The following is a 15,246-nucleotide window of genomic DNA, read 5'->3' on the forward strand; positions in this document are numbered from 1 at the left end:
AAGATTACACAAATCTTCAATTGGTTCCGTCCTTGATTCCAACTCATACATAGCCTCTTAGCTATTAAAAATGATTTCCTTAGTACAACCGGTAACTTTGAGGAAAAAGGGACAGTAATTTTGCCGTGTTTAAGGAGCCCCCACTATAAACAGCTCTGGTTCCAAGGACATGCGACTCAGTTGAGATCACTGCTTTTCTCTGTCTGCCAACTGCTTTAGTTACAAAGAACCTCTCCAGGGAAATGTCACCACTAGACTATGCCTAGCCTTTTACAGTGAGGGTCCAGGCAAAGATGCTAGGCCTCAAGGATGTCCCAAAGCTCCACTGCAACTCACTGCTCCCAGTTTTAAGAGGCTCTCTATGCCTTGTTAAGTTGGCTGAATAGAGATCCACACATGAAGTAAAGAAAAACAAGTTACCACCTTAGAATCTTACTGTAGGGTAAACACCTGGTTTACCGTGACTGTTCTGATCCCGAAGCCGTCGCACACAGCCAAAACTGGAGCAGAACTGTAGGGTCAGATGAAATGTGGTGCAGCCCAGGGTGTTCTCTCACGGGACCTCAGGAGCACTGCTCAGCCTTCCAAGTCTAAACTTCCTTCTCAGGAAAGCAAGGAGCCACACATTCCAGTTAGGTAAGTGGACACTAAAACAAAGTTCTAGCTGTGTGTGTTAGACTCAATACTACAAATGGATTTTGAGTGATCACCTATTTCAAGGATCTAAAATTTCAAATCTCAGAGCAGTTCATTTAAAAGCAACTCACTCCATCTACCATATTCTCAGATTTTTTAAATTATTTATGTGCATTCATGTGCCTGCATGAATGTATGCAGTCCGTGTGTGTGTGTGTGTGTGTGTGTGTGTGTGTCCCCTAAATAACCAGGGAGTCTATCAGATCCTCTGGAATTGAAATTACATGTCATTGTGAGCAGCCTGACATGGGTGCTGGGAACCACTCAGGTCGCCTGGAAGAGTTAGCAAGCGCCCTTAACCATCTCTCCTAACATCTACTTCCTTAGGGAATGTTGCTGCTTATGTCACCATATTGATGACATCACAGAAACCCAATTCAACTTTCCTGCCACAAAACTGTTCTTCAGCTTGGTACTGACTTAATGTGAACAACATAGACAACTTTTTAAAAGCCTGTGAATGAGTACGATTACATGCCATACATGATCAGGGTATAGCTCTTTCTTCAAATGACGACAACTGTAACACAGTAATCTAAGGCCATTACTTTGGTGTCAAGATGTTATCACAATTGACTCTGCCCTAACAGTTCCCCTTGTTTTCGGTGTTATCACAAAGGCCAAGTGGCTAGGGTCCCAAACATGCACACAAAGTTTGCCGTTTGTTAAACATTTGTCAAGACACTTTTAAGGTGGTTAATTCCAGCTGCGGCATGGCATGGGTGCAAACTAGTCATTATGTAAATGAGCAACTAACAATGATCTGGAATCAAGGGTGAGGTCATGAAGTCAAACTGTAGGTGAACTTTCAGTTAGAGAATACACGGCTCTGAGGAATGAAACCACATTTCAGACGAAAGCACCCAGCTCCCCTGCTTTCCTCTCCGGTGATTACGGTCTTAGGAAGCATGTGCTCTGAAGAAGTAAGAGAAAGCCCTTTTAAATTTCATGATTGGTTTAATCAGGTAATTCCAGGGGAGGGGCAATCTCTGAAACAAACTGTCTACCCTCTGGTGCATCCAATTACATGGCATGGTGGAACAAAAGCAGTTACAAACTCATATCTGCATATTTACACTGTATACTCACAACTCTCAAGTTAGTTCACTCTATGTGGGGAGACGCATGAGCAGAGGAGTTGAGCAGGCTTCCAATGCTCACTAGGAAGAATGCAGTCAGGATCCTAGTGGGGTAATACACAAGTGAGGCACTTCTGAGGTCAGGAGAACAGAAAGCAAAACGGACTACACACTGTAAATGTTCACACAAAAACTTGCGCATCTTCAATACAAAGGCTTTCGACTAGATTACTCTTGAAATTTTTCAACAAATTAACAACCTTTGCAATTTTAGCTTTTGGGGTAACAATGGATAACATTACTGCATCAAAGCAACTGAAAGGTTTCTAGTTGCCCAGCTGCTGGGCAACCGGCACTGTAAAGCCCCCTTGTAATTCTCCTTCCCTCCCTGCCTATATTTTGGGTTGTATAAATCACCTCTGCTTGTCTGTGTGAGCATGTTTTAAACTTTTTTTTTTTTAGTTTGACTCACCATAAAACACCCATGGCTCCATTATAATTTATAACAACTTTCTAGTGTTTCCTGTAATATTCAGAAATGTAATTCTGGAAGTAAAATCAAGAGTAAGAGCAACATTTAGTGATGAATTGGTTTTATCGGTTAACTCAAGATCTCCCGAGTTATTTTTTTTAGAAAAAGGTTACACTTGCTCAATGCACTGTTGGATTACAGTTAAAATTACTTTAAAACACATTAATCCGAGTTACATATTGCAAATATGATCAGACGTTCGATGTCAACACAAGAAAGAGCCATACAGTTCCCCACATTGCCCATTTAAAGGAAAGTGCATGTTTTCTGCAATCTGAAGACTGACGTGGCAGTAAGAAACACCTGTGTGCCACTCAGTTAAGGGAGAGGAAAAGCAAGACTCGCCCAAAGAATTAGATGGCACTATACACATCAAAGTGCATTTGTATTATTTCAGAAGCTCATTTTAGGCACTGCTGAATAACCAATGAAAATAGGTAGTTTCAAGTTTTTCCCTTTAAATTTTAAAGCCCTGCCTCATCATCAACATCTACTCAGGAACACACACTCTCTGGAGTTGTCATGATAAAATACAGAAAATTATGTTTATTTTTTTTAAAAAATTCTCCCTGACTAGCACTGGGAAGAAGACAGGAATACCATTTTGGTAATGGCTTCTGAGTTAAAGGAACTGGTTGCACAAATGCTTCAGTACTTATGTAAGTTTGACTGCCAGTTCCGAGTTTCAATAAATATTTTAAAACAGAATAAGTAAGGAAAAAAGTGCTTAAAAATCTTTCAGCAATCAAAAACTGCATTTGAGGAAAGATTTCTTTACATTCCTTTGAGCTGTTCCTTACTGGTTTCTCTGGTGGGCAGTGGCCACCCCTGGACAGCCCTTCCTCAACTGTTAATGGCAGACACCCTCTTCATCTCTCAGCGCGGGTCTAAAATCATCCAGCAGGTGGCACTGGAACTCCACACGCATTCCTGCTCAAGAAAGCAAAGGCTGCTTCTTCCCCTTAAGCCAAGAGGGCCACTTGAGAACTAGAGATTCTGAGCAAACAAGCCCATCAGGCAGAGAATTCTTTTTGGTGGTGCATTCAAATGATTTCGTTTTCAGTATTTACTTTTACTTTACCAGTTTTGTTGAGCCATCTGCTTAAACTTTAGACAAAAGAGAAGGTTTAAAGAAAACCCATCATGGCAGTACCAGATCTATACAGTGAACAAGAAATCTTTCCTGAATCCACCTGCACACACTTGGGGATCAGATTAAACTGTCCACATGATTCACAAAGGGACTCGATAACATTACACCCTCAGATACTTCTCTGGACCGGTTTGAATTCATGTGTGCTAATTACAAAGATCCAAGGTGGAGAAAAAAAAAATAAAAAGAAAATAAAAATAATTTCATTACCATAGTTTTTAATGAAGAGAAATGTTTAAAGTTGTAAAGGAAAAAATGGGAATGGGATGGCAAAATCTTAGCAGCAAAGTGGTTAAACAAACTGAAAATATTAATGCACAAACATTAAAATATTAAAGCATATATACTGCGTATAAAATACAGTACAGAACCAGGAGATGCACTGTAGTGACTAGTGCTTAACAGAAAAGAATGATTAAACTTGTTCCTCCCAGAAGTATATACACAGTTCATTTCCACGGCATTTCCTATGTAGCCAGCAAGTTATTTTCTTCAGTTATTCACACCTTGCTCCAACCTGAATTATAAACCCAGAACTTACAAATATGAATAATCATTCACAAGGAAAACCAGTATTTCTATTTCAACAATAAAAAGGAATTTTGAAAGTTAACAGTCTGCTCTAGGAAACCAAGTTTATCTGAGAACGTCAGGGGTGAAGATCATCTGTGTAGCAGCCTCCAAATATAGAAACAGTAAAAATAAGACTTAAAATTGCTGCTACAGTGTCCGGTTTTGGATTTAGTTCATCCAATTGATTTTTAGTACAAAACTAGAAATAGCCTCTTCTTCATAACATCTATAGTTATCAATATATTTTTCTTCTTTTCAATGTGAAATAATACTTCAAGATGATCTATATACATAATGTTGTCAGTTCAAGCTGTCATATAAATATAAATGCTTTCTTAAAAAAAAAAGTATTTTACAGACAGATAGTGTTATATATATACATTGTTCAGTTTGACCTGGGGCAAAAGAAGAAAGCTAACACAAGCTTAAGTGTGACACACAGAATGAACGCTACAGAAATGACACTGAAAACCTGTAGAATGAATTTCAAATGGTAGTGTGATTTTCATTTTCTATCACATCAGAAACTTTAAGCCGTTTAGAAAAATAAACAAACAAACAACAACAAAAACCCGGCACACTGCTTAACTTTCCTCCCTAAAGAAGTATTTTTGAAAGAATCCCTCACATGTTAGTTTTACTGTAACATTTTTTAAAAAAAAGGCAATTTGACCCCAAAGGACTTTAAAACTGTTTGTTGGAACATATCATGCCACTTTGTAAATCAAACACCTCATAATGCAAATGCTTTGTGACAGGAATGTGGTACACAAGATCTTCCATTCACAATGGCAGATTAAATACTTTCCTGGGAGAGTTCTGCATACGTTTTCACGTAAAGTAACTTTGCTCCTGGCTAGCTGAAAGGACATAAAATGCAACTGAGAAGTGTTATATTGTTATGTGAGTAACAAGCACGGAGGATTAAGCTCAGAGAAATCAGTGAGACAGCTGTGCACATTCTGGCTTAGCAGAATGGGAAACCGAGATCTCAAGAGGAAACTGTCCCACACTAACTATCCAGTTAACGCTTCTGCCTTGTAAAACGTTTATAAATGCAGTTAAGTTTTTTTGAAGGAGGAAACTCTGAAAGAAAACAACTTGCTGGTTGAATACCACAAAACAAAACAACTAAACCCCCTCTCTTTCTTCTATGTTTACTCAGTCTCTTCATATAAAAATAAGTGTTACGTTTCCATCAGAACATTAGACAATTACATCTGTGCTTTAAAAAAAAAAAAAAGGTTGGTCACTCAAGGCTATTATAGAGTATTTTAAGGATTTTTAGATTTCCAGAATGTACAGATATAACTCAATATAAACTGCAGCCAAAGAGAAATGAGGATGAACTTACCAAATCTTTCACATGGATACAAATGTTATTAACTAGATGAGTTAAATACTCAAAATATATGGAATGTGGCGGTAGATATGTGCACATCTACCTTAGAACTAGAAGGGCAAGAAAAGTTTAATATGTCATAGTTCGTACCTTACATTTAGTTAAATATAAACATTTGTTATTTATACATAAAACTGCTTTCAAAAAAACAACTAATGATTTAGTTGCACTTGTTTTATCTCTTTTAGTTTCCCAAGTATTAACTTTTCTGTACTGAAATCACTGTCCTTTAGTGCACTTTTTAGTTAATGTCCTAAAGAATTCAAATCTTTAAAAAGTCCCATCACCTAGTGCATAAATATAAAAATGCCAAAATTAATCCCTTTTAGTTGGATCATATTCTATGTTGACCTTTTGTAGTCAATAACCAGAAATGACTTCCCTCTGTAAATGCTCTATGATCTGTCGCAGAACATGCCATGCACTCAGGGAAGACATCAGGCATGGCTAGCATCTGTAAATCTCAACAACTGACGAGTTCTGCTTCCTCCACGCGTGGCCCCAGTGATACCAGGCAAGATTCCATACTGCTTGCCCACAGCTTCTGCAAATCCAAGTTAGCTAACTCCTGGAGATGAAGATTTTAAGCTCATGCCAGCCCTGCACGGCTTCACCCAGCAGCCTTATGCTTCCCACCGCAGCACCCGCACGCCTCACCACAGCGATGGCACATTCTCAAAGGGACGTAGCAGCACATACATGGTACAATGAAGGACAGAGCTACCAGGGCTAACCACCTTAGGCAGAACTTGTCATCGCTAGTGTCACATGAGCAAGGGTCAGAGAAGTCTCCCTCTGAGTCTGACATACAATGATACAGCATGCTCTCGGCACAGAGCATGCAACTAACTTGATATATGCATCTTTTGACAGGATCTGGGGCATCCTGGCATTTTCCCCTGCCATTTTCTTCATGATTAAACCTTTCCTGGCAGTACACGCAGCGAGAACGTTCCCCATCCTCTTTTCTTCGTTTTGACTTAAATTTTAATGAGGGAGGCTGTGTCTTAAATACCACAGAGTCTTTCAGGGAACTTAACTTAGTCTCATCTCCACAGTGGTAGAGATAGTCTGATTTTTTACAGTCTTGTTTAGAAAATGGAACACTGGAGTCAGTATCCTCTCTCTCCAAGTCATTTTTCCACATGTCTGGATGTCTGTAGTCTGCATACCGACGTATCAAGATATCTCGAGGATTTATTCTGACAATCTCATCCTCATCTTGAAAGCTGACATGTCTGATTGACTTCAAGGGGACCTAGACAAGATAAAAATTGCCGTTAAGGACTACGGTGGTTAATTTTATGTCAATTTGGTGGAGCGATCCTACCTAGGGATCCATTCAAGGAGCTCCTTGACAAAGTTTTGAATGAGAGCAACCCGACAGCTGGCAGATCACATCCAATCAGATGACACCTATAACAAAAACTATTATCTCCCTATGGCAAGATGAAGTTCCGCCAGCAGGGTGCCTTTGGATTCAGGCTCCAGTTTTTCCCTTATTTCCATCCTAATATCTTATCCTGCATATTTCAGACTTTTATTTCTCTCCAGTACTGGAGATTAAACCTAGAACCTTGTGCCTGCTAGGCAAACAGTAAGCTACACTAGCTGTTAGAAAGTTAGCTACACTAACTAGCTCTCTTTGCACTTTGTATTTTGAATACGAGCTCACTGTGCTGTCTAGGCTGGTCTTGTTCTTTCATTCCTCTTGTCTCAGCCTCTTGAGTAGCTGTACTTATAGGTCTGTGCCACAGGACCGGGACCAGATTTTGGATCTGTATCCCATTACTACTACAGAGCCAGTTCCTTAAAACAGAAGCTCTATCTACTTATTCCACTGGCTCTGCTTCATAGATTTTAGTGTCAAGAAACTAGGTGCCATTGTAACATCTTTTAAAATGTATAAATGGGATTTTTGACAAAAAAAAAAAAGTGTTTTATGAGAAATTACTGGTAGAAATATGGCCTATTAGCTCCTCCTGGTAAGGACTCAGACTAAAACAAGAACACACTACTGGACACTGGAAGAAAGAAAATACAAGTGACAAGATCAATCATGTTTGGTACACTTGGAAGATAGAACTTGGAATGCAATGATATTCAGCAGAAGTGCTAAAAGTGTGGCACAGTTTTCTTCTGGCTTATAATACTGTGTGTGTGTGTGTGTGTGTGTGTGTGTGTACATGTACACACATACATAAACTGAAGGGCTAGCTAAGCAAAGTGAAACTAGAAGATCTGGATAATTCCCAGTGTAATTTACTGCCAACAATGGAGAAGTGGAGAGGCTACCAGGCTTAGGGATGGATAAGGCAAAATGCCAACATCCACTAAAGCAGGCAGGGCAGGATGGAGACAAAAGGCTGGCTCTCTGGGTCTCTTCAAAATATGCCAAGAGCACTGTGTGGCTACAGGCACGCCCCCAATCCCCCCAGTAATGAAGCCTGACTCTAAAGCTAGGGCTGAGAGGTCTTCCTGCAGCATTTTAGGAGGGAAGGCTAATCTCTTTCAGCAGACTATGCTGTGGTATTCTAAGACTTGGATGGCAGTGACGTCACATAGGGGTGAAGTAGAAGCATGGAAGAGCGCCAACACAAGAGAACCAAAGGGCCAAATACAAAACCGAAGGTGATTAATTCCACGTCCCAGAACCGAAGGAAATCCTTACTAGGTTCTGCTCTTCCTTAGGACGAACTAGAACATTTCAGTCTCTCACTGCAACGGGACTGTCTGTCTCTACTCCACGCTTTCCTAATGTTGTATTCTGGGAGCTATCTTCTGTCTGCTTCCAGATGTTCCCAGCTACAGAGGAATTTTGTCTCAAGATGAACCCTTCCTCAGGGGTCACCCACACTTTGGTGAGAGGACAGCTCAAGACTTGGGGCTCAGAGTAGATGTTGGAGTGGGACAAGCCTCTGGGACTCCTGGAGGCAGGTACATGTTTTATGAGAACTCTGCGTGTGAGAAGGGCATGTGCAGGCTCGAGGGTAGGGGAAGGACGCATGCACTAAATTAAAACCTGCAGTTTCTGTTTTTTCCTATCTGATGATGCAGATTCAACGGCCACTCAGATTTAATGGAGCTGAGGTATCCAGGTGCAGCAGACACATACTGAATGAGTCTCATGAACATTTCATCCGCAGGGATGCTGAACGAGGACGAGGAGATAAATGAACATTGCTTACCCTATTTTGGGACTTCAGGCTCCCACATTCCTTGGATATTTGCCGCTGAACATATTCCATACTTCGGCTCTGAATGTCTAGGCCTTGCTGACTGAATGGTATCTAAAATTCCAATTTCTTTATTAGGTGACAGCAGTATACATTTCTTACTTTTAACAAAACTAAGTACAACATACATTTCAAGCCTTTGCACCTCATAGGTTTAAAGTTATGTCTAAGCCCCCCACGCCCCCTCCACACATAAATACCAAAGAGCCCTCTTTTAATAAAAGGAGAGCAGGTCAGGGGCTAAGAGAGATGGCTCAGTGGTTAAGGGCACTTGCTATAAGAGTAGCAAGGGTTTGGTTCCTAGCACCCACATGATGGCTCACAACCACCTGTAATTTAGTTCCAGGGGAACCAAGCCCTTTTCTGGCCTCCACAGGCACCAAACACAATGTGCATATAGGCAAAATATTACACATGTAAAATAAAATAAATCTTAAAAACAAAGAAAGGAAAGCCAAATCACACCCTTTCCATTTTACTCATGGAAAGAAGAAATTTGTTGGTGTGGTGGTTGTAAAAATGCTTTTTTTTTTGGGGGGGAAGGGGGAGGTTTCATGACAGGGTTTCTCTGTATAGCCCTGGCTGTCCTAGACTCACTTTGTAGACGAGGCTGTCCTCGAACTCACAGAGCTTCAGGTGACTCTGCCTCCCCAACTGCTAGGATTACAGGTGCGTGCCACCGTACCCAGCTGTCAAAATGCAGTTAAAATCCAATTTAGCAAGTAACACCTTCCAACAAACAAGGGAGAAGCTGGGTATGGTGGCCATATCTGTAACTCCGGCACTTTGGAGGCTACAGAAGGAGGACCCCTGGAACTTCAGGACAACCTGGCCTACAAATGAAAGTTCTAGCCTTGTCTGGGCTTCAAAGTAAAAATCCGGAGAAAACAACAAAAAGGGGGTGGGGTGTAACACAAGCATCTGTCAGCTGCTGACTGTATATACACAACACAGCAATCCAGGAGAAGATCTGTGTGGTGAGTGCTCCTCAGCAGCAAATGTCACAACAGTGGCTGTGAAGGGTGAAGGAGCTGAGAGCGGGATAATAATCCTGACGGTTATCTGGAGTGATGGACATGCTCTGGAAATGTGTAGTGGTGTTGTACAATCTTGTAAATATATTAAAACACTGAAAGTTAAATACCTTAAAAAGAGTAATTTTTCTGGTATATGAATTATTATTATTATTATTTTTTAAATCCTAAGGGCAGTCAATGTCCTGATAGATTTCTTAGCTTGAGTTGTGAAGAACATGTGAGAACAGAAACAGACTATGGTTAAATCTTAATCAGTTTACTTTTTATAATTTTATAGTAAAAATTAAATATACAAAAAAGTAAAGAACATAATGAATTCCCCTATCAATATTTCAGTCACTCTGTTTTCTTTTTACATTCTGATCCAAACCCTGCTATTCTTAATGAAAGTGTAATTTGAAAACTGAACAAAAACTAAAACAACAATAAACAGGGAAGCACTAGAAGGAAGTAAGAGGGAAACTTTTTGGCTTAGTAAAATGGTCTAAAGGTAAACAGTGAGTGTACACTGTTAATGGCTAGGGATACAACTCTGGGATAAAGTATTTGGTTAGCACATACAAAGTGCTGGTTTCAATCCACAGTGCTAGAAGAAAACAAAACCTCAAACTTCCTGTAATATTTATTTTTTTCTATGAATAGACTTTAAAAAGTAAAAATGTCCATTTTCACGTATTATCCTTATTTGACTGTCTCAAAAGTCCCATATACACAGCCCATATAAACACATAAACACTCTATCCAAGTTAATGGATCAATAAAACAGATACTCTTCTCTCATGCTATCTGTAAGTGAAAAGACAAATGAACAAGGTTGGTCTTAAACTCACTTAACAATGGTATTACAGGATACACTCAATTAAGTGCTACTTTTGAAAACACTGGAAATTACATACTATTTCCATAATCTTTAGGATAATTATCAGCTGCAAAAAAGAGAAGATGCTTTTTCAAAGTTAATGACAAGTGAGCCTTCAAAATAATTCCACTCATGATGGCCAACAAAATGCCCAGGGAGTAAATCCAACATACAGTCTCTTTTCGTGAAGAAAACGTAAAGAAAAACATAGGAAGAACTATATATAAGGATTATCACATTCATGAATTGGATCAAAGTCTCCCTAAGCTAATGCACAGAGTCAAAAAGATTCAAATATAAACCACAGAGGCTTTTTTAAAATTAAACTTATCAAACTACTAAGTTAGAACTGTTGTAAGAAATCAACATTTCTTACAGAGACAGGATTCTAAAATAAAGATGACAATGGTACAGGTGAAGGGATAGACAAAGGGGGAAGAGATCACATCACATCAGAGACACTAGAAACAGACCCAGACATACTGGGAAAGTTGGTATGTGACAGATAGAGCCCTGTGCACCAGTTCTCCGTAGGGAATAAGGACAACGGGAGCTCCACTACAGAAGAAAAGCTGTGTTATGGGACCAAAGAAAAGAGAAAAAGAAAACCACGAAACTTTCACAACAGGGAATAAAATGTTGAGTTAAGCACAGAGAGGAATATCTTAATTAATACCAGCAAAAGCAACTCAGGTATTGCATTAAAACTTAACATTCTTATTTATTAAAACACCACAGAGAAAGAGAAAGAGAGAGAGAAGGGAGGGAGGGAAGGAGGAAGGGGGAGAGAGAGAGTCTAGGAACCACACATAAACCTTAGAAGGCTCAGCATTCAGAGCACATAGCGAAACAACACTTAGGTTTATTACTCAGTATGAGGTTTGACCTGATAGCATGTACTTAAATAATTTATCAGCAATAACAGCTATTTCCAATTACTGGAACTTGTATTGACCAATCTACATTCCCTGGGCATAAGGCATGCATCACTTACATAATCTAACTACATCTTCTTTAAACTGAAGTGACCTGATGAGGTCACATATCTGAATGTGAATTTTGCAAGAATAAATAAATAAAATAAAAAAGGTAACAGCTGGAGGTTTGTTTCTGAGGATACAACCAGACCAAAACTCTGGCAGCACCTGCCCTCGTGACCACCTCACTGTTGTCCTGAGTCTAGATACACACTAGCCAACTCTGCATGGTACATGCCTTCGAACCACACACCACCAAGGAACACTGCCTGAAACACTCTGGCTGGGATCCAAGGCTACTATGTGCTATGAATGGCAGTCTTTTTACTGCACACGAAAAGCTCTCTGCATTTACAGAACTGTGATGGTGTAAAATGGGCTTTATTATTCTCGTGCTATCGCCCTCAGCATGTACCAGCAGTCTATCTTTAGACTGTACTGTTAGAATATCTTATTTCAAAAGTTTCTCACAAGTTTCAAAAAAAAAAAAAAAGTTAAATTTTGGTGAAGGGGTAGGATATTTACCTGCAAATTTCTGAAATGGCTCTAAACATGTACTTGTGAGAAGTGGCATTCTCAGCATTGACAGTTACGAATCAAAATATGGAGCAATTCACAAACATTTTAAAAAGATACTCAATGCCCTGTAGTATTAAATACCCAGGCAGGATTTCTTATGTTTATGCATCAGGTATGTGCCTGTTGCCTGTAGAGTCTAGACTGGCACACTGCAGTCACTGGAACTGGAGTTAAAAGCTGTGGGTCCCTACATGGGTTCTGAGACTAGAACCAGGGTCCTCTAGAAGAGCAACCAGTTCTCTTAACCACAGATCATTGGTTTACTTACGTAAAACTGAATAAGTCTTATTACTGCACTGTCTCTAGTAAATGGTAAACTTAAATGTTGCCAAGGAGCTGTTTAAAATAAACTTACAAACTATCGCTTGTATGCCTATTTTATATCCTCATATGCTCATGGTCACACAAAAAGTTCAAGGACTGGACCAACTTGTCACTGAGTCTTTTACAGCACATCAGTCTCAAACACCCACCCATGCACTCCCGGAGAAACTCACACATGCAAATAGCTGGAGAAAAGAACTGTCAGCAATAACAAAAACCTGGCAGAAGAAAAAGAGCAAGTATAGGGGGAAAAAAAAAGGCAGAACACTAAGCACCTAAAAAGCAACATAACACAGGGTAAAGGCAAAGGTCAGGCTGAGATGCTCCTGAATTGTGTGGCGGTTTCTTTGGTGCTCTGTAATTAACATTTCGCAAACCTCTGACCATGCCTCAACCCAAAGACACTATCTTGTTCATGGTGAAATGACTATGCCATGAACTTCAAAGTAAGAAGAGCAGCTATAATGACTTGCATGTCAGTAGGCTCAACTAAGCCCCATTACTACTTTGAAACAATGTACATATCTACACAAACCACTTAAATAGCCCACAGAAGACTAAATGCCAAAGAAAAACAAGGACAGTGTCTGTAAGCATTTCTGGAGGGATGTCTCTGAACTAGCATCAGGGACATTTCTCCACAGGTCTCATTTTTACAACTGTGATCGGCATGTGTACTGCTCACCTTACTTCAGACCTTTTCAAGGACATCTACACAGTGAATCCTCTGAGAGATATAACGTTCTCTCTCTGAGGCAGGCTCGTTTAGTGCCCAGAGAAAGGAATAGGGAAGGAACAGTCAAGCCTGTTACAGTCTTGACTTCCTGAAGCTGAAGGTTCTGTTTTAATTTTTAGAATTTCATATAAACTCCTATACAGATATAGATTGCTTTCTCCTCCCTTCTTCCAAATCCTTCTGTGTCCTCTGCTACCCCTATGAAATTCATGGTCTCTTATTCTTTAATTATTATTTTTACATATTCCATTTAAACTTATGACTACAACCTGCTGAGTCCCTTTTTATATTTATATTTATATTCTTGGGATTAGATAACCCACCAGGGGCTCATTTTTGAATTCTCCTTCTCAGTACTGATTTGATTGCCCACAGCTCGTCAGCTAGGTGCGAGCCCTTGTGAGAACTCCCCTATGCATGCCACCATGCTGATTGGTGTTCAGTTTTCCGGTCTTGCTTAGGCAGACATATTGCTGAGATTTCATAGGTGCAGCACCGTCCTCATATGTAGAAGACCCTCTCACAGTAGGTACCCTGGTTCTCTGGCTCGTTAATCTTTCTTCCATGTTTCCTGAGCCTTAATTATATGGGTTATGTTTGTACTGTAGACGTATCAACTGGAGCTAGGCACCCTATGGTCCAACTGTTCCCACATTTTACCCAGTTGTGGTTTTCTGTCTTGGTCTCTGTCTGCCGCAAAAAGAAGCTTGTTTGAGAAGGGCTGAGAGAGCTACGCTATCTGCGGGTATAAGGGCATTTAGAATTGTTAGAAATTAAACTGATTTAGGACAGTGGCGACTGTTGGATGGCCTCTAGTGTCTATGACCTTAACAGCTACAGGCAGTTGGCTAGGTTTAAAGTACTAGGCACGAATTCTCTCACCTTCATTGGGCCCAATGTCCAACTAGAAAGCTGATGGTTACGCACTGAATGTAAGCACCATTATTGCATCTTTCAGAATATTCTGGTAACTGAGGGTATGTTTCAGCTGGGTAGGTCTACTGGTTGAGCACCATTATTGCATCTTTCAGAATATTCTGGTAATTGTGGGTATGTTTCAGCTGGGTAGATCTACTGGTTGAGCAGCATTATTGCATCTTTCAGAATATTCTGGTAATTGAGGGTATGTTTCAGCTGGGTAGGTCTACTGGTTACTTTTCTCCCTTGGCAGCGTGCACAGCTCCTCTAGATACTATGAAAGCTAGCGCTCATGGAGGAGGAAGCTTTACATCTGTACATCTAACTGGAGAGAGGAAGCGCTCTGAACATTTTCCTGAGCAAACACCAACCTGGCTTTAGAGAATAAGGCAACCAACATGAAAATGAAGCTCAGGCTATTATACTGAAAAATAAGGCTCTTTGTGTGGACAAACAATCTTGTATTATTTGGAGGACTGTACAAACATGGAAGCTAAATTTGGTAACTACAAGTAAGTTAACACTTTAGATTTTATAGTTCAGCCAGGTAATTGTCCAATCCTTTTTAAAAGGTAGCTAAGCTTCTCTGTACAGAAAAGGATCCATTCAGCTAACTCTGTTGCAGACAACTAAATATTCAGAGCTATTAATTCCCCTGTTGAGCATTTTTTACTCACACCAAGAAGTTTTTGGTGGGGGCCCAGTTCATGATTTATTGTATGCAGAATATGTGCTAAGACGAGAATCACTGGTTCTATGATCTTCTTGGTTTAAATTTTGCATTCTGGTTTTTATGTATCATCTCTTTAAAACTCAAGTAGTTGAATCTTGGAAAAGGGACTTTAGTTTTAGTTATTTTAAAAAGCAAAACGAGGCACCTGCTTGCAAACTAAGGGTCAGATATGTGGGAAATTTTCCATGGTGCCTTCCAGATTATATTCAACTATAAATGGTATGGAATCCTAACACCATTATGCTGAATACAAGAGTGTTTTATGTGTATAAACACATCATCACCAAACCATAATTTTGTATATTAAGCCCTAGACAAACACAATAGCCTTAAAGGAAACAAACTCTTAAATGTAGTATCTATTAACTGAGAACTGTCTGTGTTCACTGAGACCTGTCTCAGTTGTCTAAAA

The 15,246-nt window shown here is 39.8% G+C and overlaps 1 protein-coding gene across 3 annotated transcripts in view; it reads right to left on the bottom strand.

Annotated features, from left to right (window-relative positions):
• Positions 1–1,633: 1,633 nt before the first annotated feature.
• Spred1 (sprouty related EVH1 domain containing 1) overlaps positions 1,634–15,246 on the bottom strand; it is a 77,706-nt gene continuing 64,093 nt past the window's right edge. For all 3 annotated transcript variants that reach the window (XM_021645662.2, XM_060371550.1, XM_060371551.1), the window contains exons 6-7: positions 8,624–8,725; positions 1,634–6,693 (exon numbers count right to left, since the gene is read on the bottom strand). In XM_021645662.2, coding sequence (XP_021501337.1) covers positions 6,046–6,693; positions 8,624–8,725 — 750 coding nt within the window. In that variant the 3' untranslated portion in view covers positions 1,634–6,045. The remainder of the gene's footprint in view (positions 6,694–8,623; positions 8,726–15,246) is intronic.

The sequence above is a fragment of the Meriones unguiculatus genome, chromosome 18 (genome assembly GCF_030254825.1).
Source record: "Meriones unguiculatus strain TT.TT164.6M chromosome 18, Bangor_MerUng_6.1, whole genome shotgun sequence".
In the NCBI taxonomy this organism is placed as follows: domain Eukaryota; kingdom Metazoa; phylum Chordata; class Mammalia; order Rodentia; family Muridae; genus Meriones; species Meriones unguiculatus.